This window comes from Conger conger, chromosome 16, assembly GCF_963514075.1.
Source record: "Conger conger chromosome 16, fConCon1.1, whole genome shotgun sequence".
Taxonomy (NCBI): domain Eukaryota; kingdom Metazoa; phylum Chordata; class Actinopteri; order Anguilliformes; family Congridae; genus Conger; species Conger conger.
This window is the reverse complement of record NC_083775.1, coordinates 22,609,216-22,632,246: the sequence shown is the minus strand read 5'-3', so window position 1 is coordinate 22,632,246 and position 23,031 is coordinate 22,609,216. Positions and strand designations below refer to the sequence as shown.

Sequence of the window (23,031 nt, the reverse complement as noted above, 5' to 3'; positions counted from 1 at the left end):
ATTTACCAGCTGTTTCCAAACAGAGCTTGATCTGGTCAAACCATATTGAGTATAGAGCTGGTCTAACTGGTCAACCAGCTACCAGCTGTTTCAAAACCTAGATTGAGATGTTTTTTTCAGCAGGGCGTTATTTCTGTTAACACCCTGACGTATTTCTGACAATAACGTCCGGAGACAATTGTCGCAAGAATAAAAATTTTAATGTTATTAATTTGGAGCTGAATGGATCTTATGTGTTCATATCATTAACCATTTTGATTATGCATGATCATCATCATCATCATCATCATCATCATCATTTTGATCAGTTCTGTTTCATTTTGCATTTTGATTGTCAATCTTATACACTGGATTGAAGTAGTCTAACCCGGACAGCGTTACACTGACCACCAAACAGACTTGGCAAGCAAGTCTTTCTTATATTTCCTTCAGGTCTCGGCTGTTTAAAAGCTGTTGCGACGGTTTACGCATGCCCCCACTTTCCAGAATATTGCGCACCGTAGGCGCGAGACACGGGGCGGAGGCATTCAGTTCCATTAGGTCGGTCGCTATCACCTCCCAGTATATCACTTGCGCGCTCCGCGGTGTTTGCAGTAGAATTAGAATGAACGCATTATTCTGATTCTCTGTGACCCGAGGAACATTTTACACAACAAAAACAATAGGCTAATATAATTCATTCCTGTCTTCACTGCAAAAATGAAACCTACTCTGAGTGCTTTGGCTGTTTTTGTATCTGTCGTCGGGGTCTTGAGCTTTGCGTTTCTTGTTATGGCTATCGGAACCGATTTTTGGTACATTATTGACGCGTCCAAGTTGGAGCACAACTCTTCTATCCACCTAAGCTCACATTCAGGACTGTGGAGAACGTGTAACTGTGAGTTACTTTATTTGGATTTTCAATATTATAAGTTTCTTGCGTGGGTATGACTTTAATTGTCAAGGGTTTGAGTCGGTTACTTTCAATTGTTATTCCTTTGCAGCCCAAAACCAGTGCTGGCCATTTGTAAATCCATTTGGGGGTGGGAAGAACTTCACAGATTCTCAGAGACAACTTCTAAGTAAGAACTTTGAATGCTTCTGTTATGATAAGCATGATATTGGTAATTATGACTATTATTATTAAAATAATAATTGTAGCAGTGTTAGTAGTATAAAACACAAACACACATGCATATCATTCTTTCAAATGAATGCTTCATGACAATAATGGTCAAGATTCTGTGGAAATGCAAGGCTAAACCATTTGTAAAGACTAAACCATTTGTAAAGACGTGTTCAAAAAACAGAGACAGCTGTATTTAGGATGGCCCTGTTGGGTGGCTGTTTAATAGAGCAAATTAGACCATGGATGTATTGGGTTGAATATTGTATGGACCAATGGCTTGAATCACAAGAGTTCAACTAGTAAGTGTGTTATTATATTGCATCTATATTATTTTGCTAATTATATTTGTCACTGTATAAGTGTGTGCAGGTGTGAGCTAGAACACCTAGAGCTAGATATTATTACTGCTGTAGTATTAATAAGCAGATAGATTTGGCAGTGGACCACTGAACTTTATGTTGTGCGTTGAGGACAAATCTTTTCAGTTCCAAGTTCATTGTTAGATATGATAGCTGATATAATTACAATTTAAAATCAGTAGGATGAGCTAAAAAAAACCCTAACACAAACAAGTCTGTATGGTCATTTGTCTGTTATGAATAGGCACATTTCACCAATGTCAGGTCTTTCTTGTTGTTAAAATAAATGGCATTGGGCCGTGGTGGCGCAACAGGCTAAGACGCAGCGGACTTGCGGTTGCAGTTCACTGCAGTTGCACACCGGGGACCGGGGTTCGATTCCCGGTCCTGCAAAAAGCCAAGCTTGGCCGGCTCATAAATTGGCTCGCTGCTCCAGAGGGAGGGACTTGGCAGGGTTAGTAGATCGCGGCACAACAAAAATCACCTCGGGCGCCTTGAATTCCCGGAAGACGAGCATGAGATGAGAAGGCTTGAAGAAGGTGTGTCGCTCTCCGAGGGACAGGGTGTGGTGCGTCTAATACTAGCTCTAATTGAATCAGACGGGGTACAATTGGCTACCAAATTGAAAAAAAAAAATGTCTATGAATATAATGTTTTTTCTGTGCTTAAATTCCTGATTGTGGCCAATAATGGCAGTATTGTATGATGTTAACGTGTTGTAAAGCCAGTGTCAATTGTTCTAACTGCTGAGGAGTTGATGTAATTTTTTATACATCAGTCAAGCTGGTCATTAGATTTTTATCTTGATGTGTATGTTTTTGCATGACATAATGCAATGTCATCTATCTATCTATCCATCCCAGTGGTACTCAATCTAGCCAGCTCAAGAGCCACATAAATACAGAAATACACTCACCGACCAGTACAACAGCTAGTTAATGCAAATATAATGTGGCAGCAACTAAATGCAGAAAAGGTTTGAGTATCTCAGAAACGGCTGATATCCTGGGATTCTCATTAAGCAACAGCTCTGCAGGCAAAAATGCTTTGATGCTTAGAGAGGTTAAAGGAGAAGGGCCAGGCTGGTCAAAGCTGACAAGAAGGTGACAGTAACACAAATAACCACATGTTACAGGGGTATGCAGAAGAGCATGTCTGAACACACAACGCACAAACCTCTAAGTGGACACCTACCTAATAAAGTGCTCAGCGAGTGTATATTTACAAGAGCTACATTTCTAAAACATCCTTTTCCTCCATCGAACCATTATTTTACAATAAGACTACTTTTAATATGTTATTAAGGAATTAAAAGCATGATGTACTGTACTGTCCGAAAATGAGGGCACCCCTGGTCAAAAAGCCATTCGAATTTTATAATTAATATCTGAGTGAACCTGACCTTTAAATAGTACGTTTAACATGACACATTTCTTCACATTTTAAAGAACATTTTACAAGGTCCTGTGCAAAAGTTTGAGAACCCTGTCAGTTAGTGCTTTGTAACTTTTCCTCGGGGACTACTATAACAGCTTATAAATGCTTCCTGTAGCCAGCTGAGAGTCTTTCAATTTTCCCCCTTTCTTCCTGGAACAGCTAGACCTGTGTTTCCTACTCTTATTTCCAGCTCTTTTGCAGTGATGTGTGGGTTCCTCAGAGCATTTCTCACCAGGTCTCGGGTCATTCTGTCTGAAATCTTCCTTGTTCTTCTAGACCTTGCCTTGATTTCAACTGTTCCATTTACCTTCAATTTTCTAATAAGGTTTCTGACAGAGGAAATAGATAGTTTGAAAGATTGAGAGAGTTTTTGTAGCCTTCTCTTTGTGGAAATGAACCATCTTCATTCTTCATTCTGTTAAGAGCAAGCCATGGTTGTTACCACCAGACAGAATAGCCACTGCAGTTGGATATGTTAGAAGGCATGGAGTTACTTCAGAATAAAAAGTTCAGCCCTGGAATTATATTCACCTGACTCATTGAAGCCCTATCGAGTAAATGACCTGGGTCTGGGCCTTTGTAATCATCTTTTTTAAAAGTAACAAAGAATAATCGAAAAGGGTTCCCAAACCTTTGCAAAATAAAAAGCAATCTTGCTTTAAAATTTGCAGAAAGGTCTCATGTTTAACTCTGTACCATTTAGAGTTCTGATTTGCTATTGATCACATACAGATTAATTGTAACAGACATTTAAACCGGGGTTGCCCCCATGTTTGCACCCCACTGTATAGTGCAATAAATGTAAAAATGTTTTACCTTGTGGTTATAATGCCAATGATAACTAAAAGCTTTCATTTGGCAAGTGAATTGCTTCCAAGTGCTGATCACAAAGTGCTTAACAGTCAATATCAGACTGGCAAAAACCCGTAACAGCAACAGACAGCCCATATCTGATAAAATAAAATAAAATAAAATAAATAAAAATCCATACCACCAACAAATTTTCAGAGAGACTAGATTTATAGATACACTTTCAATCCTACTATACTTTTTTGTCAGGAAAGGGTTGTTACCAGACACACATACTGTACTGTACACATACTGCTTCGATCCAATTACATCATTTTTCTTGAAACTTGTAAATTGTGTTTTGTTATACAGATATGCATAGTAATTTTTTCTGTTGACTTGTTTATGTATTTATGTCCTGTCCCTGAAATTAAATAAAATGAGTAAGGATTGAGAATTTGAGAAAACATTGCTCTCAACATCAGTCTGAAGCCACGTCAATACAGACATGGCAGATGGGGAGAGGTCGATCGTTTATATGTCACGCATTCCAAAAAAATATGTCTGCAAAGGATGGAATCAAGTTTCCTTGCTCAAGAATTCTTGAGGAGCCTCATAGCTCCTGGCCCCTTCAAGGAACATTTAACGGGTTGGAATATTCTTAAAGATGGCGGGCCTCAATTGATTTCCAGTCTGACGAGGAACACGGAGACAAGGACGGATGAAATAAGTGAATGGAATGAGCCCTCAATCTATTTTGTAACGCGTAAATTTGATTCTTGAGTGTGCAGAGAATGTTGCTTCACACTGGTATTTAGCAAATGTCTCACCAATTTCCAAAAGCCCACAACATCTTTGATCCGGAACTGACACTGAAGTTCACCCTTCAACTTTGAAAATTTGAAGCTCTGCAATTCCAAGTTAGTTGCTTATTTTGCTCAATTTTTCAGGAAAGGGGTTTGCTCAAGTAGTAAAAACATGGCCTTTCTCCTTGAAATGATTGATTCTTTCTTCAGAGTTTTGCTTGAGCTCAGTTAGCACGTCACAGAATTGTGACTGACAGGAGGAGGCAATGACCACACTTTCTGCATGTTCAGGAAGAATGGGCAATCCCTGTGGCTGGCACTTTGTTGGAGTACATCCACTCTGTCAGAAAATGCTCATGTTCAGTCTTTCATCTTGAGATGAAGTTAATTCAGGTGCTGCGTAATGTCGGACAGGAAGGATACAAAAAGCAACCATTCACTGCCATCCAAAGAAGAAAATCTTGTAGCCGACAACAAAGGTTCAAGCACCTCCATGAAATGTACCAGCACAAAATCTGTTATATAGCCATCTAATCTGGTTGTGAAACACGAATTCCCCGTAATGAGTGATAAACACTTCACATAATAATTTCAAATTCAGGTTGTTTCTTGCATGAGCCCTGATATAATGAATCACTTATATTTCATTGGCCATCACATCATTCAGGCACTTTAACTTGGCAGGCCAAGGCTTGTTGATGCACAATGCAATGGTATGAGAAAATATTCCCAGCTACCGCTTTGTTTTTCTGTGCCCCTTTTACTGAAATCATAGCAAGCATCAGCGGCACACATCTGTTGTGGTTGCTGTGATTTTAAAAACTTTTACATTTTTCAGTACAGCATTTTTTATTTTGACACCTGTCGTTCCATTTCCAGGGGAACCATGTTGAGCAGGTGTTCGGTAACGTCAACCTGTCTTGACGTTACAAACTTATTGCTTTTATAAAGACGTACAGTTGTGGTGTGTCGTTTATATATCCAGGCTTTTGTCCATTGCAAGGCTGACAAACTAAGTCTTGGTTTTAGGAAACAGCGTTGAATAGGCAATTTTTGACCATTTCTCTCAGTATACGGTTTAATTTTTTCAATTTAGGTTGCTCTTTCAACTTGTATTGGTGTGGAAGTAGTTTCTCTGAGCAGTCTGTTTTGCTATTTTAATTCATGCTAAACTAGTTTTTGCACTGCAATAGGGAGTTTGAAGTTGCAGTCTGGTGTGCTATGAGATTAATTCAGTTGTTATTATTGGAGGTGGGGGGCGTCATACATTGATGTGACTTTTGGGAATTTGGAAATGAAGAATACTGCCGACAATGTTGCAAATTAAATGTATTGAAATACTTTCTTCTAAGATTTTTTGTAAACGTAAGACTGAAGAGCCATCAGTAGTCATTAAAGAGCAGAGGGCTGGGAAACACTGATGTAGCCAATCTCTAAATTACATTACAGTTCATAAATGTATGCTACACATGGTCACTAGGTTAATAGTGATGAGGGATATCCTATTTTGGGTACTGGTACAGTCTGGATTTGAAATGGGTCATGGGGCACTAGGCTTACACATCTTAGTGGCATTCAACTGTTAGGGGTCAAATGCCATTCTTATGTTTTTTTATATACAGAGTTAGATCCTCTCTAAATCAATGAGCCAGTTGTGTGGATCAAAGAGTTCTCTGACTTTCTGCCAGCCATTTTGTTTGTGTGTGTTTGCACACTGTGCATTCCCCATAATTTGTTTTGGTTTTGGGCGTAACAGTGATCTGAAAGTATTGTTTGGAAAAGCACTACGATGACATGTTTATATTTTAATTTATTAACTCCCTCAGACCAGTCTCAACTGCCCTCAATAGGAGCTATATGACCAGGGTAGAATTTTTGGAGAAGATCAAAATCACAGACCAGGGGGGAGACTGCGAACTGGGGGAGAGGGGGAAATGTGAATGCAATTTTCAGAGGGCCAGTCTGACCGTGGCTATGACAGAGAATCAGTTGGAGATGCTATGTGTTTAGAGCCCTCTCACTACTGGTCATGTACAACCTCTGTGACTGAAGAGGCTCTTTCACACTTGGGTGAGCCCACCTGCACCTCAAGATCCTGCCTCTAGAGGGCGCATTTTCTCCTCTAACTGACAGTATCCAGGAGGCATGCTGGGCTCAGTGGGTTGCAGAGCAGGGGAGGTAGGATAAACATAAGAAATAAATCCTGTACTCTAGTGTATGCCACTAATTTGTGCAGGTTGAAATACCACAGCTGCCATCAATCATAGTTGTATGAAACAAATCATAACATCCAAGTGGGCATAAATGTCAAAAGTAATGGAATCCATTTTGAGAGCATTCCTCACCAATCCCCCCCTGGAGAAATGTGGTGTTAAGATCCTTGCTCAAGGGCCCAACAGCTGTGCGGATCTTAATGTGGCTGCAGTGGGGCCTGAACCACCAACCTCACCTTCCAGGTCCCAGTCAAGCACCTTAGCCACTAGGCTAGAAGCTGAAACTAGTCCTTAGTCCTTAGTGCAGTGACACAGCTTTGGAAGTGAGTCCTAACTATGCTTGTGCCAGTGGTCGTCAGGTACCCTGCAAGGAAGCAGACACAGACAATTGGCTGGAACGTTTGAGTGTTTCCCTAGCTGATTTGAATATTGTTTCCATTGAGTTCAACAGGAAAAATTGTCAGGAGAAACACTTATTATTGTATTTACTGCATATCTGGCAGCAACACAGTGATTTGAGACTCATTTGACACCTTGGCCCCTTATGACTTAAAGCCATTTAGCCAACAAATGTGTTCCATACTGTATCACAATAATTTACAGCTTCAGCAGAAAGGGGGGGGGGGACTATGTATAAACATTGCTGTCATTTCTACATGGTGAAACCAAAAATGTATAAAAATGCCCTTTAACCGCATGCGATTCTTTTTATTACAAATCTTGGAAAGTGTGGAGTACAGAGGCTAATAAATAAATGATGGGTCTATGTCCCAAACAGTATGGAGTGCACTGTATGTCAGGAAACATTATATATAATATACACATAGTTATATGGCAATTAAAATCACTAGAGAACCAAATTTTCACAGAACTACTGACCTCCTTGGCAATCCAAGTTAACTCATTCTGTCCCTGCAAGCCTTGTTCATTCCCAACTATTTGAAAAAAGAAAAGTAAAACCTGTAAATCTGTAAATGTACACACACAAAGAAATAAACATAAAAAGCTTATGCTCGGACATCCTCTTCCTGTAGGCACTGTGCATTGCAACCTAACCTTGACCAAGAAGTATAGGCCAATTTCCAAATTGCCTTTTACTTCCCAGATCCTTCAAAAAGTAAACAGCTTATAAATGTCTTGGAAATATATTGCTAGGACTGTCCTGGATTGGTTTGTCTCATACCTCTCAGATACAGTAAGGGTTTTTCAGTCTCTGTTGGAAATTATGTGTCATCCGCTGCATCCTCGTGCCCGGGCTACCGCAATATTGTTTACACATGCCTCACTACATCCTTTCTGGTCCATCTACAGTACAAGTGGTTTAGACTGCTGCTGCTAGGCTACTAATGAGATCCAAGAGATGGTCCCACATTACACCACATTAGCCTCGCTACACTGGCTTCCCGTCAAATGAGGACAGATCTTAAAATTCTTATTGCATATAGGGCACTGCGTGGTCAGGCACCTGCCTACATTAGCCAGCTACTTTGCCTGACACCAACAGGAGGGCCCCCAGGTCCTCAGACCAAGGGCTGCTGGCCACCCCAGGTCAGTCTCAAGTATTTTAGTATTATATTTAGATTCCTGTTACTTTTTGCTAAGAAAAATAAAATAAAATATTGCCAATGACATGAGAGAGTTGCCAATGGGGTAAGATAATGTAAATTTAAACAGTTAAACAGTAACAATTTAAACAGCAACTTAAAACAAGCTAATATTTAATAAAGTCTCATTACAAAACAAAAATACAAGTTAAGTACTTAATAAAGTTTTCACTGAGTGTATATTTCAGGGTTACTTATGCAATATAGCCCACAGCCTGACATTTTGAAAAAGAATAACAAAAGGAGGAAAGGATACAGCAGTCTGTTATCCACATTGGGAAACATACCAGCCACACTCAACAGAGAAAACAAACATAATTACAGGAAGGCAATGCTGACATTTCAGAGAGGAAATGCTGTTTTTACTAGTTTGTAGAATATACAAAAATAAATGGTAGCCAAGGTAATTTGCCAATTTGCCAATATCAGTTGCAAGTTCAACCCAGGTAAGTAATAGAGTTATCTACAGTATTTGTAGTCAATTCACGCACAGATTTCAGTTGAACGTCAGGCGTGGAGCGGAATATAGGTCAGCTTAATGGAATAAATCTCACCGTGTGGCAATGCTAGGGCCCAGAAAATCATTGTGCTGCTCCGCAGAAAATCACCCTCACCCAGGGCCTTCCCCTCAGGGGAGAGTGCCTCATTTGGATGACTTATTAATGTTGATTAAGTATATCGCCCAATTAATTAAGTACATTATGTCTTAATGTTAAATGAGCTGGCACACCTGGAAAGCGCATCCTCCAGATCATATTGGCTGCACCTCTTTTCAGCTGGGTTTCGGTTTTTGTTACGCCACCAGTACAGAATGAAAACTCGATAAGTTCCTTCTGATCAACACGTATTCACAATCTGATCATGACTTAAACAACGAGATCCACAGACATGTAAATGGCCACAGTTGGTACAGTATGTGGTCCAATGTGTAATCTGTAATGAGGTGACAGAAGCGCTCACAAATGATGACCTTCAAATGATGTGAGCAGATGTTACAATGATTTGATTAAGTTGGTGACAGGGCTAGTTGAGAAATGCACAAATACGCAAATGGTAAACATGTTGTCCACCACCACCCACATGTACTGTTATCCACCATTTCATTGGGTGGGGGACAATTGCTTGATGGCTGATGTTAGTAGAAGTTATGAAACTAAGCTTTTAATTGATAGACAATAGACTAACTTGAAGTCGTGAATTAAAATTGAACGACACTGTTACCAAAAAGTGGAACAGAGCTATTTTCGGTTGACAAATGCCACGTAGGAGATCACAGAACCTCATCCTGCAGCTGAAGAAGGAACATCTCATCTGCCTACCTAAGATAGTAGGTTACTGTACAGCTGACGTGGCTGATTACCTTTACAGAGCAGAGAGTCACATCCAGGGAGACTTACATACAACGCAACAATGGACAATGTCTGTTGCTCCTGAAAGAGCCATCTAATGCATTGGCCAGTTTAGCCTGATTAGTATGATCAATACAGCAGCCTACTAACAACATTCCCAGACCAGTGGTGTTAGGAAGCAGGGAGTAGCCGAATGTTAAAACATTGGTGTACATTAAGTATAGACAGTAACCTATTTAAAATACATTCTAAATACATACACATACGATTACTGATTACAGTTTGCATTGAAGGATACAATGCTTGGATGCTTGGTGAGACACTTGTGTGTTATCACTGGTTTGGTGCTTTATAATATTTAGCAAGGCATAAGAAATCCACTTCTTTGGTGCTGTTTTTCTAAAGCCAAATAAAGTTGAAACAGTTCGACCAGCCAATTAAGATGACGCTTGTGTTCATAATCTTTCCATAAAATCATGTACTTTCCCAGACTCTGTTATCACACCTACTGTATATTTAAATCTGGTGACACTGATTTAGTATTAAATTACTGCCCAATTTATATTCTTCCTGTCCTATCTAAATTACTTGAAACAGCAGTGGCAGAACAGTTGAGCCTAAACAACTTTTACAATTTGGTTTTAGGTGAAGATCTGTTCAACAGAAACAGCATTCTGGTGCAGGAATTATTTCTTGGCAGCAGTGTTTCTTTACCTGAAAAAGGCATTTGACATTGTAAACCATTACATTCATGTGTCTAAGTTCAGCAATTTCTCAATGCAGGCCTCAAGATGGGTGGCCTCATTTTTACAATCTAGAGAGCAGTTTGTTCAGACTGGTTCTGAAAAGTCATCCTTTAAACCTACTCATATATGTCATATATGCAGTCCACAAGGATCAATCATTGCTCTCATAGTAGTTATATTAATGACTTACCTGAAAGTTGCTATGGGGCTGGTTGTCAACTTTATTACAACATAGTGCTCTATACATCAGCTAGATTTATAACAACTCATATTAAAGGCGTCTCAGTGGTTACAACAAAATCATTTCACGCTCAATGTGGAAAAAAACTCAATGCTCAATGCACTTCTCAATAAACAAACCATCGCAAACAGAAAAATACCAAAAAAATACAGAGTGAGGAAATTGAGGAGGTCAATTAATTCATATTTCTGGGTATGATCTTAGACTCTAATCTCAAATTTTATACTGGAAGTATATTAGAACTATTTATAAAACAGTAAAAACCAACTGAAATTGTTTTAAACTTATGATACTATGTTCCCAAAAACTCAGCACAATTATATGTGCACACCATGATTTACTCATTCACATATCTCCTGCTGTAGAACAGTATGAAGCCAAACCTCTGATGTAGTGATTAAAACAATTACTTCTTTGTATAATAAAGCTTTAAAAGTCCCAGGGGTGGAACCACTGTGTTATACTGAAGCAATACACTTTATTAAATCTTGAAAGTTTTATTATATTAAATTGGTCTTTGCACCAGACATACCAATTCTATTTGTAGACAGAGGGGGAACAGGCTTACCAGGGATGTAATAGTGGTAATTGTAAGATAAGACATTGCAAGACCGCTTTTGAACGGTCAGCAATGTCAATAAAGGGTGCTCACCTCTGAAACCTGCCAATAAAAATAAGAGAAATGATATAAAGGATTTTAGTGTAAAGGTTAAATACTGCCTGAAACAAAAACAGAGATGCACACATTTTTAGTCATCATATCAAGTTAACTTGGCTTGCTATTAAATGCTCTTTTAATAGAATGCATAAGTCTGCTCATGGTGTGCTATTTTAACATTTACCTCCTTGTAATGTAAAACACACTTGTATCCTTTTTTCCGTAGTATTGTGATGTGTGTATGTATTTAACATTTATAAATGTTTGTTTATAAAGTGTGTATGTATCTCAACATCTTGGAATACATTGAGGATTCCAACAGTTACGTACAGTGCAGTCTGTAAGTATTTGGAAAGTGACACATTTTTTGTTGTTTTCACTCTATACTCCAGCAAACAAAGAGTTGAAATCACAATGTGGTTAAAGTGCAGACTTTTAGCTTTAACATGTTTGCATCCATATTGGGTGAATAGTGTAGGAATCGGAGCCATTAAAAAAAAATAGTCCCCTCCAATTTTAGGGGACCAAAAGTAATTGGACAGTTGGCTGCTCAAATGTTTCTTGGAGACTTGTGTTCATCAGTAGCTCATGCATAAAAGAACTAGCAAAAGGTCTGATTCTGATAAGTTGATTCTAGGAGTACATTTGTGTTTGGAGTCTGTTTTGGTTATCTGGTTATCTCTCATTATGATGACCAAACAAGCATGGTTCACCTAATATGGCCATGAAAACCCTAAAATTAAAGCTGAAAGTCTATGTTTAACCACATATTATTGCATTGTTTAATTTCAGCTGTTTGTTTTCTGGAGTAGACAGGGGAAACAACAAAAATGTGTCACTGTCCAAATACTTATGGACTACGCTGTAGGTATTTCTTTATTGAACACTGTGTCTTATTCTTTCAACACTTCACTTAGATTTGATTAAAAAGGCTAACTAGAGACAGGGGTTGGAAACTAGAAATAGCTATAATCTCTACATGCAGAACATTCGCTGCATGAACCTGGTGTAAACTGGCAGTCATGGTGCTATGGTATGCATTGTCTCTATTTTTAATAAACATTAAATAAATAAAATAACAACTACATTAGTTAATGCCAATTCATGTAACCTTATTGTAAAGTGTTACACAGAAAAGTAACTTGACAGGCAGTGAAAATAAATAATTAAATAATTTTAATGTTTTAGCAAAGAATAGTTTCATCATGGAGACCAAAAAGAGTGGTGTGTGTGTGTGTGTGTGTGTGTGTTGTTTGTTTTATGCGACTCTCCTACTCCTATTCTACCCAGATTCATTGGCCAATTTTGTGGCAGTTGCAGTAGAACTATAGTCAGGAAAAATGGCTTTCCTCCATCGTCCTGCTGATAAAATTATCTGGGGAAAGACTCGAGAATGACAGGAAAAATGGAACCCAATTGTATGTTCTTGCACTTGTCAGGACCCCATTCAGCCAGTTAGATTTTTAAATTACGTGGAGGGAATCTAAAACCAGATGTGTTCCAGACTGTTGCATCTGATGTGAGGCACATCTCATTCCTCTCTAGAGTATGTCTAATTTTAAATGTATGAACCAATGTTCCACTATGTCTGTAAGCATGTATGTATGTACATACAGTATGCATGTACTTAGTAGCTATTCTGGCAGCGTAGGCAATTTTCACATTGGATATAGCAGGTTGTATTGCAACTGAACCTGCTGTATTCTGTTGTATTGAGTCATGTCCATGCATGTTGTTTGCTCTTCAGTTGTAGATGTAGATTACAGTCCTTGTGTTTATCCACTCAGAAGCATCATCACGTTAACATCCTAATTACAGCTCCAATATTATCTCATCAACATCTTGTCATCTCTATTATTGTACCATCAATTCTATCATCTGTTAATGTTTCACCACCCCCGTTTAAGTTGGAAGACTGATTAAATTCAGCTTCTTTTGTAATGCATTCAACAGTGATGATGCCGTGGCCTTTTCAGCCACCAGGTCTGAACCTAGTTGAGTGTATGGAAGATTATGGAAAGACTGCGTCAACACATCACTGAATTTCCACTGACTTTCTATGACTTTCTATGACTTCCCTATTCAGTGACTTATTTTTATTTTTTTCCACTGTTTTGGCCATGACCTGGATATGATTTACAGTGTGGATGTATATTTGCATACATATGTACACTACTGTATGTACTGTATTAATTATTTGCTCGATATAAACCTGAAGCTGAGGTTCGGAAAGTTTTTTTATGACTGAGCTGGGCTGCATTGAAGGCCAGACTGACAGGGTTGAAACATGGGTGTATGGTGCTGCTGTGATTAATCCATATAGTAATGGAGGAGGATTTGATTGATGCATTTAATATATTTTGTCTTAATGAGTAAGCAGCAATGAAACTGGGAAATTCCATCATCTTATTTCTTCCGATGTTAAAGTAACTGAAATCTCTGGTACAAATACACAAATGCATTTGTATAGAAATCTGTCCATAGTTATGTCTTCTTGGAATAGACTTCTGTAAAAGTTACAGTTTATATTGTAGATAGACAGCCATCAAGTAATATGTCAGATATATAAATATAAACCGTTATTACTGTTATATCCTGTTTAATGATGCAATGCAGTAATTCTTTTTGGGTTATTGCAGTCCATTATGCCACATTTCTGTGTGTGCAATTTTCAACATTCAGTTTGTGCTGCTTCCTTGGACGCCCCATCAGTGATGGAGCAGATCTCCAGAATCTCCGCTCTTGGAAATGTGCCTCGTCATTGGTCAGCAAATCTGTTTCTACAAGAATGGCTTCCAGCCTTCCTATGCACACTGTTGTCTTCAGTCTCTTTGAGCCTGCCTCTCTTTCTGTCCTGATAGATACAGTGTCTTATATGAAGACCACTCCCTGCCCTCCCCTCTATCCCCTCACACCTCCTTAAAATGTTATTAGACATAATTAGTCTCAGCATCCCGTCTATTATAAGCCACTTTCTGATCTCAGGCATTGTCCCATCCTGCTTTAAACATGCTGTGGTTCAGCCTCTGTGAAAAAAGCCAAACCTTGATCCCACCATTCTAGATAACTTCCGCCCCATCTGCAAACTGCCATTTTTATCTAAATTGTTCTTCCAAATACATGATACCTCCAGTAAATAAGACAGCAACAGAGTTGTTCTAAGGAGTATTTCTTCATTTTGAAGGAGGCAGGCTACTGACTCCAATAGGCTTCAAGTCTTTATGCTAAGTTAACATGTTGTGCGAACATGGAAATTGAGCTGGTGAATGCACAAAAAGGAAAATGAAATTGAACAGCTCGTCTAGGTCTGGGTAAGTCTGATAAAAGGTATATTTCCCTAAATGCTGGTGTTTTCTTTTAATATGAATCTCATATTTGATATGACTCTCAAATGTATTAAGCTGTTAAATTATGGTTAGGCTAAGAATTAGGGTCAGACCTTGTAAAATGGTAAGGGCTGAGGCAAATTTAGGATTATGTTCAGCATCTCAATTTAAAAAATTATAATTCCTTGCATTTACAGTCCCCTCCAAAAAAATATAAAATATTTTTGATAAAATAAAATATAAAATAAAAATATGAACACGAGACAAGAGTTCAGAATTTCAGATTTTATTTCCTGGTATCTACACCTAGATGTGTTTAACTAGTTAGAACATAGCACCTTTGGTATCAGACCACCCAATGTTTAGGTGAGCAAAAGTATTGGAACAGAGAGTAAATGAAAGTAAATAACATTTTATATTTTGTAGCATATCCCATGCTTGCAATAACTGCACCAAGCATGTGACCCATTGACATCACCAAACTGTTGCATTCTTCTTTTGTGATGCTTTTACTGCAAGTTAAGGTCTGGTGATTGACATGGCCAGTCTAAAACCTTCCACTTTTTCTCCCGAATGAAGTCCTTTGTTGCGTTGGCAGTGCGTTTCCGGTCATTGTCTTACTGCATGAGGAAGTTCCTCCCAATTAGTTTGGATGCATTTCTCTGTAAATTTGCAGACATAATGTTTTTGTAGACTTCTGAATTCATCCTGCTGCTACCATCCTGCTGAATTACATCTGCTTCACAGATGAGCTTGTATGTTTTGGATCTTGAGTAGATCCCTTCTTTCTCCCTTACTTTGATAGAGGTTAATCTTGGACTCATCAGTCCATAAAACTTTGTTCCAGAAGATTTGTGGCTCATCTCTGTACTTTGCAAATTATAATCTTGCCTCATCAGTCGCAGATTCGTACTACTGATGAGTGGTTTGCATCTTGTGGTATAGCCTCTATATCGCTACTCTTTGAACGGTTGATCAATGTACCTTCACCCCTGCCCTGTGGAGATTGCTTGTGGTGTCACAGACTGATGTTTTTGGGTTTTCTTCACATCTTTCTGTCATCAACTGCTGTTGTTTTCCTTGGTCGACCTGTTCAATGTCTGTTGCTCAGTAGGCCATTCTTTTTCAGGACATTCCAAGTTGTTGTACAAGCTATCCCATGTTAGTCACATGTTATAAATCTTTTTTTCTAAAAATCTAAAAATTGGGTGTTCAAATGGCAATATTTTAATGTTCCTCAACAATTCTAGATACAAATACCAGGAAATAAAAGCTGAAATTCAGATCTGTCATCTCATGTACATCTATTGACCTCAAACACTCTTCAATTGTCTTCAGTGTAGAGCAAAAACAATACTTTTTGAAGGGACTGTATATTGGGCTATTAGGCTTTTCTCACCAGCCAGTGACTCAAAGTGCATTACAGTGCTGCCATTTTGCAGCAGAATGCTCGCTTATGGATATACAGTCATGCCTGAAAAGAGGAAGTTGAAATGCACAGTGAGGCAGTAGCCTTTTTTTTTGTTTTTGTCTGATGTCAGACACACTGACTCAATCTGAAGTCTAGCCCCATCCCAAATCTCACAGTTGGCACCTCATTGCAATGTGTGAGCTGCACAGCTTTTCACTGAGGCAGACCATGGGAGTATTCATTGGAGTCAAAATACAAGGTACAGGATTTACACAGAACGACAGGAGGAACCAAAGTATATAAACAAAGTCAATCTGCACCTGATATCAAACAGTATACTGAAAACTGTCTTATACATTAAACAAGATGAGCAAAAAAAAGAAAAGAAAATTGGACTGAGTTTCTTCAGCTCTGTTATCCAGACTTCAAGATAAAAAAGAAAAAGAAACACAAAATATAAATTACATTTCACCATATAAACAAAATAGAGCACCTTGTGGATTCTTGCAGCATTTAGTGTGGTCTGGCACTATTATTTGTATATGGTAATTGACAGATTCTTGCTACATTTCGATTGTTATTTGTTACTACACATTATCAGAACCTATTTGGTAGCCTGGATAAAAGAAAAAGAAGGGAATGTGCTTCCTATGTAGGGGCAGCCTATAGTCTATTGGCTAAGGTGCATGACTGGGACCTAGAAGGTTGGTGGTTCAAGCCCCAGTGTAGCCACAATAAGATATTTGCAGCTGTTGGGCCCTTGAGCAAGGCCCTTAACTTCACATTACTCCAGGGGGGATTAAGTTGTGCAAACTTCTTAGGCTACGGGTTGGAATAATTTATTTAATTTTGGGTGTCAGGTTTCAGAACACAGGAATCACTAGAATTATCGTATTTCCAATAATTATTGGCAGAAGGGCATGTAAAACAAGCAATGGTCCAACACAGGCAAATAGCAATGTCAGAGATAAGGACGTTCAAAAGTCCAGGCAAAGGTTTATGAACAAACAAACAGGGATAATCCAAATCGTAGTCGATAAAACAGGCGAGAGTTCGTTAACAGGAGGGCAACAGGAGGGCAATTTTTTAAATCCAAAAATCACAAACCAAATGTCCAAGCAAAGTCTATACACAACGGGACAGATTTAGAGGAATGGCATGGAGGAATTAGAGGAATCAATGGTCGGGAGTCACAAATAGAGCAAACCGAGAAACCGCTGGAGAGAATGGCAGGAACTAACAAAACAGACAGGTTTAAATAGACAGATAACAAGGGGGAAATTATAATCAGGTGTGCACGATAAGTGAAGACAGGTGAAATGAGTGAAAGAAAATGAATGAAGAAAACAGAACTATGGAAAACACAGAGGGAAACAAAAGGCGAAACGCTGGGAACAGACAGAATTCTTGCTTGTCATCTTGTCAAATAAACCGTACAGCCTCGTCACTTGCCAAACTAATTTAGTGAGCAATATTTTCCGGAGCTTCATTTTATTCAACTTTCTAATGATCTGCCTCTGCTTCTGCTTCTTTTCATGTTTTTGCAGAAGCAGGTGATCGCATCGGACAATTTGATTCGATGAAAAATGTGAATGTCCTTTTTCTGCTTGCATGCTTTATTTTATCTCATGTCAAAGTGGAGAGGAATGAATGCAATGTATTTTTACCATAAATGTCGCAGCTTTAGGTAATTAGCGGGGATAGACGGAAGGTTAAGGTGTTAACCATATGTGAATTGCTACATTGAAAATCTAAAACTGTAGAGTACAGATCAAAATGAAGAGAAAATGTCTATATACCAGTTTTTCTGGGTGCTTGACCCTGGTCGGTGATTAGTGGTCATTATTTCTATAAAACATGGCACACTTCACTACAATGTCTAATTTAAGTTTTGTAAATAGTGAGAACTACGTGAAATCATTGCAAACTAGCCCATTTGTGGTTGCCAGGATACAGAAAGCCATTATTGGTTGTTTGTTCAACCCCCATTATTGAAATGTACAAATATGCACAACAAGGCTTATCTTGAAACAATGCACTTGCTCAATATCATTTTTTTTTAAGCAGAATATATTTTACAGCTTCGACATTTCCCATTTAAGTGCAATGCTTTTCTGCAACAGCCGACATAACAGGAATAGCAAACCGGCCAAGCAGACAAGACTCATCCTTCCTTTTCTCTTTAGTACACCACCCCGAGAAACTGCGTCTCTCTACAGAAAAAAAGTAGCAGGTGAATCAGTCCATGAACAGCAGTGAATTATGAAAGTGAAGTAACCCCGGAGACAGAACCCAGGGCCTGGGGCACAATCGGATGCAAAACAACTCTCTACAACCCGCAGTCCAACAGATGGGGCAAACCTGATTTTAACTTGTGAGTTTCATTATCATGTGAGGATTATTGATAAAAGGTAATCTCTTTTTTAGCAGCCGGAGGTGAGGTCTCCATGGCAAAGCGGTTTGCACGTTGTACAGAGCAGCTGGAGCTGAAATGAGCAAGGAAGTCTCTTGGTGTCACCGTCCTTCTGAGTTGCTGAGGAAATGGAAACCATTTCTCCACTTGATTTGATGACTAATATCTATCACAGCAGCTCCCTCTCTCCAGCGGGAGAGCAAGAGAACAGGAGAGCGAGAGAGACAAAAAGCAGATGCGTAGCTTAAAAGAGGAGGAGGTACAAATGGATGGGTTTTTTTTTATCTTGGCTGTAACTCCCTCTCCGAATGTAATTCAGCCAAATCTCATATGTCAAACCCATGGCAGCAAAACACAAACATTTCAGGACTTCCTTGCTCAGGGATATTACAAGAGTTCAAACAAGTTCATTTGAACTGTTTGTCCAAGAGACAAAGTTATGATCATGATGTTCTTACTGACACAACGAGTACAGCAAGGCTGCAAAAATAACATGCACTATTGCAATGTGTTTTTATCCCGCTGTTTTGAAGGACCATCCATGATGGTCCACACACAGTTTGGGTAAACAAAGTCTTAACTGACCCAGTCAGAAAAACATGCGCAGGCCACTAATATTCTGGCAAACAGACTACATGGTTGCCTGTAACCCACATGTCCTGCAGAGATATGAGAGAAACCTCAAGACATCAATCTCCAAACTATTCAGGCTAACATTTGATGAATCAGGAAGCCAATGTTTCCTTCTGTTTGTCTTGGCATAATTCAAGGACCCACAGAAGTGTGAAGCAAGCCTTGTAAGGGAGGAGTGGAGATACTCGCAGAAAATGAACAAATAAATGTACAAACAATTCTGAAAAGCTGCTAATACAGAAGAAATAAAATGACATATTGCTGTTAAAAATCATATAAAACCATTGAAGTGGCTCTCAATGTTTAACTGGCTGTCGCTTTTGGACTATCATACTGTTATCTAGAGGTCAGGGGGATTTAATTACCCAATTATTGTATTTAATTATTGAAACTTTGACCCACTATACTTTGAAAACCCCTGTTGTAGGAAATAGCCCTTGACACTGTCCTCACTGAGGTTGCCACTAAGGTAACATGGTCAAGCTCACCAGTACACCCTGAAGTGCTAGCACGTGATAGACATAAATGAATGCAGGTCTTGTATTTTTCTCTTCACAAACGCACATTGATAAGTGTATTGCCTTTATTGAATGGGCCACTTGGGTGTATTGAGTCCAAAATGTTTTTATTAAATGACAGACAGTGACAGATTATAATTGCAATATAATTACACCCTTTTCAGGAAATTGGAAAGCTTTCTGTTTTATAATTGGCTTCATTTCAATTTTTGACAGTTACATTTTACTGTGATGTGACTGGGACATCACGCTGCATGCACGCCTTTACGGAGGCAAAACAGATTATCTAAACAGATATAGAAAAAACTAAATGTGCTCCTGTTTCCTCAGCGAGCTGTCAAACCACTGCATTTTGAGAAAACATTATTTTTTTTTTAAAGATATATTTTCAGCTTTATTGGACAGTATATAGTATAGAGAGACAGGAAGAATGGGAGCGAGAGAGAGGGAAAGACATGGGACAAATGTCAGATGGTCGGATTCGAACCGCCGACGTCACGGCTCGCAATGAGCATGCGGTCAGTGCTCTACAGGCTGCGCCACTGAGACACCCTTGAGAAAACATTATTATCCAGAATGAAACCAGTGAGCCTTTCTCACCTGAGCCAATTTATTATTTATTATTATTATTTTTTATTAATTATTAAGATTTGTTGTATGTGCTAGTCAGATCTTAGACCATGCATTCACTCTGGCAGATAGATCATTACATTTATATAGCGCTTTTCTAGACACTAAAAGCGCTTTACAGTAATGAGGGGGAAACTCGCCTTAAACTCCACCAATGTGTAGCACCCACCTGGGTGAAGCACGGCTGCCATTTTGTGCCAGAACGCTCACCACACACCAGCTGAGGTGGAGAGGGAGAGAACAATGTTTTTGCCAATTGAATCGAGAAGATTAGGTGTTAGTTTGGAAGAGACAGAGGACACCGAGGAACTCACTACTCTTTGCAAATAGGATCTTTAATGACATCAGTGAGTCAGAACCTCAGTTTAACTTCTCATCCGAAAGATAGCGGCCCACCAACACTACTTTTAGCAGCAACTTAATTTTCCCAGGAGGTCTCCCATCCAGGTAATAACCAAGCCCACACCTGCTTAGTTTCAGCCATTTGGCAGGAGCAGGGTGCATGATGGTATGGCTGCTGGCCATATTAATTGGTGCACAGATCAATATGGCTGCTGGCCATATTAATTGGTGCACAAATCAAAACAGTTAAGCCAGATAAATAATGTGAAACAAATATCAGTGTAATGGGAAAAGGGCACAGTTACTTCACCAGCATTGCATTGGCTGTTGTGAGTGATATCAATCCTAAGACTTGAAAATCAGCCGTTATGTGTTGTTATCCAAATGGGCTAACATGCTTTTCATTTGTTGTGCAGAGAGGTGGTGGTTTTCTCTCTCACACACTCACACACTCTCACACACACACTTTAAAAGAATATATCAGCCTTGCAGTCAGTAGTAGTCATTTGGACAGGGGAATTCACAGCATGAAGGAAAGATTAAGAGGCACTGAGGAAAATGTGCACCGGTGAAGAATCACACTGATCGAATATAGACCCCTATGAGAAATCCATCCATCCATCCATCCATCCATTATCTTAACCCGCTTATCCGGAACAGGGTCGCAGGGCGGCTGGATCCTATCCCAGCATACATTGGGCAAAATGTTCTGATTCAGGACTGAATGTTCCTTTCACAGTCCCTTAAGTGCATGTAGAGTACATGGCAAAATATAAAATTATAACTGCAGACTAGTAAAAAATGTAAATACGAAGAAATTAAACTGAAACACTCCTCTATTACCTATGGATTCAAGTAACTAGCAAAGGTTTAGGTTGGTTACATTCAGGCTATAACCAACCTTTGAATTCCTTCCTTGCTTTAAACTTTGAATTGATATGTAATACAGGATTATTTCAGTATTTCAGTTTTAGTTTCTTCGTATAGTGTCGGAGGTTCCATGACATATTTTATTTCTATGGCTTGTTGTTTGTCACAGTCTTTTGTCTTTTGCCATTTATTTTCTGTGATTTTTTTGTAGGATAAGAAATAGAAACAAACACACAACCCTGTTTTATTATTTTAGCAATGCCATGCTCTGTTTCTTACAATGGTCTATTAAAGGCTAAAAGCATGTCTTTCTGCATTGGAAAAAGTAATTAAAAGAAGCATATCAATGCATTCAGCCTACTAGCAGTAACGATTTTTTTAAACTTCAAATTTGTTACTGTCACTATGGTTGGGCGCGTTATTTCAGTCATTCCCCACAGCTTCGTATGAGATATTGGTTCATTTCAGCCTTAATTATTGCTTGGCTGCAATCATTCATTAATATTTAATATTAATACTATGTTTGATGCTTTCTTAGAGTTCAAATAGTGTGATTTTTGTTGCAAAGCGTATTTAAAGTTATTCCAAGATTCGGAGGCTCTGTCTCCGTCTTGCTTGCACCTCGGTTTACGCCTGCTCTTTAGAGGCGGATAAATTCCCCACACAATTCGACTATCGTTCATTTCTTCATTGAACTTGTAGTCAATTCAACGGAATACATAATCAACCTCAATTATAATATCTCCGCCCTTTATTTGCGCGATCCACCCTTAAATGCATATGCATTAGCTTGATCACGAGATGCCTAGATCACTTGTTTATTGCGGTTCTAGCCCTGTGTGATACATACGATACATACGATGCATGCCTGAAAATCCTTGCAAAAGGCTTAGTAATCCTGGCCCCTAGTACTTACGGGACTGTAAAAGGAAGCATTAAAAATATTTTTGGTTGGTGTTGGCAAAAAAAACCCATAATAATTTACTGGCAAATATAGGGTGTGATTGGCGATCAAAATCTTTTAGCTTGGTATTTTCTGGAAAAGAAATGAGAACAGATCTTTTGCAAATGTTGACAGCATTGCAATAAATAAGCATTGCTTGCATTTGATGTTAATTATAGTTTTTCCCGTAATTGTTGTGATTTTTCTTTCATTATTAATAGTCATGCCGACAATAAGGGAAACAATGGGGGACTACAGATCAGGCTGGGGTGACACACGAGACGTTTTAATTCATTTCATAAAGACTCCTGTAATTAAAAGGGATTTAAAGACCTTTTTCAGCATCGCGCTGTGTGCCTGCCTGTTTCTAGCAAGTTCCACAGCCCGCCGAGAATCCAAGTGTCGATAATGAAGTGGTGCTTCATTAAAACAGCAGACAATGAGGAGGAGCAGAGGAGAGCTGGGGGTCTAACAAACAAATTAGCATACTGGTCAGGTTCCTGCGAACGAACACCCTGGTGTGCTGAACAGCATGCCTGATTCTGAGGCGGCTGTGGGTTTTGGAGCCGTGTTCCTTGTCCTACGCTAGCAGTGGACACTGGCTCAGTGATGCAGGCAGACAGCAGGTGCATTAT

The 23,031-nt window shown here is 39.0% G+C and overlaps 1 protein-coding gene across 1 annotated transcript in view; it reads left to right on the top strand.

Annotated features, from left to right (window-relative positions):
• The first annotated feature begins 699 nt into the window (after window positions 1-699).
• Window positions 700-23,031, top strand: part of LOC133113940 (transmembrane protein 114) — a 33,099-nt gene continuing 10,767 nt past the window's right edge. The window contains exons 1-2 of the mRNA XM_061223100.1: window positions 700-877; window positions 984-1,061. Of these exons, the coding sequence (XP_061079084.1) occupies window positions 700-877; window positions 984-1,061 (256 nt within the window). The remainder of the gene's footprint in view (window positions 878-983; window positions 1,062-23,031) is intronic.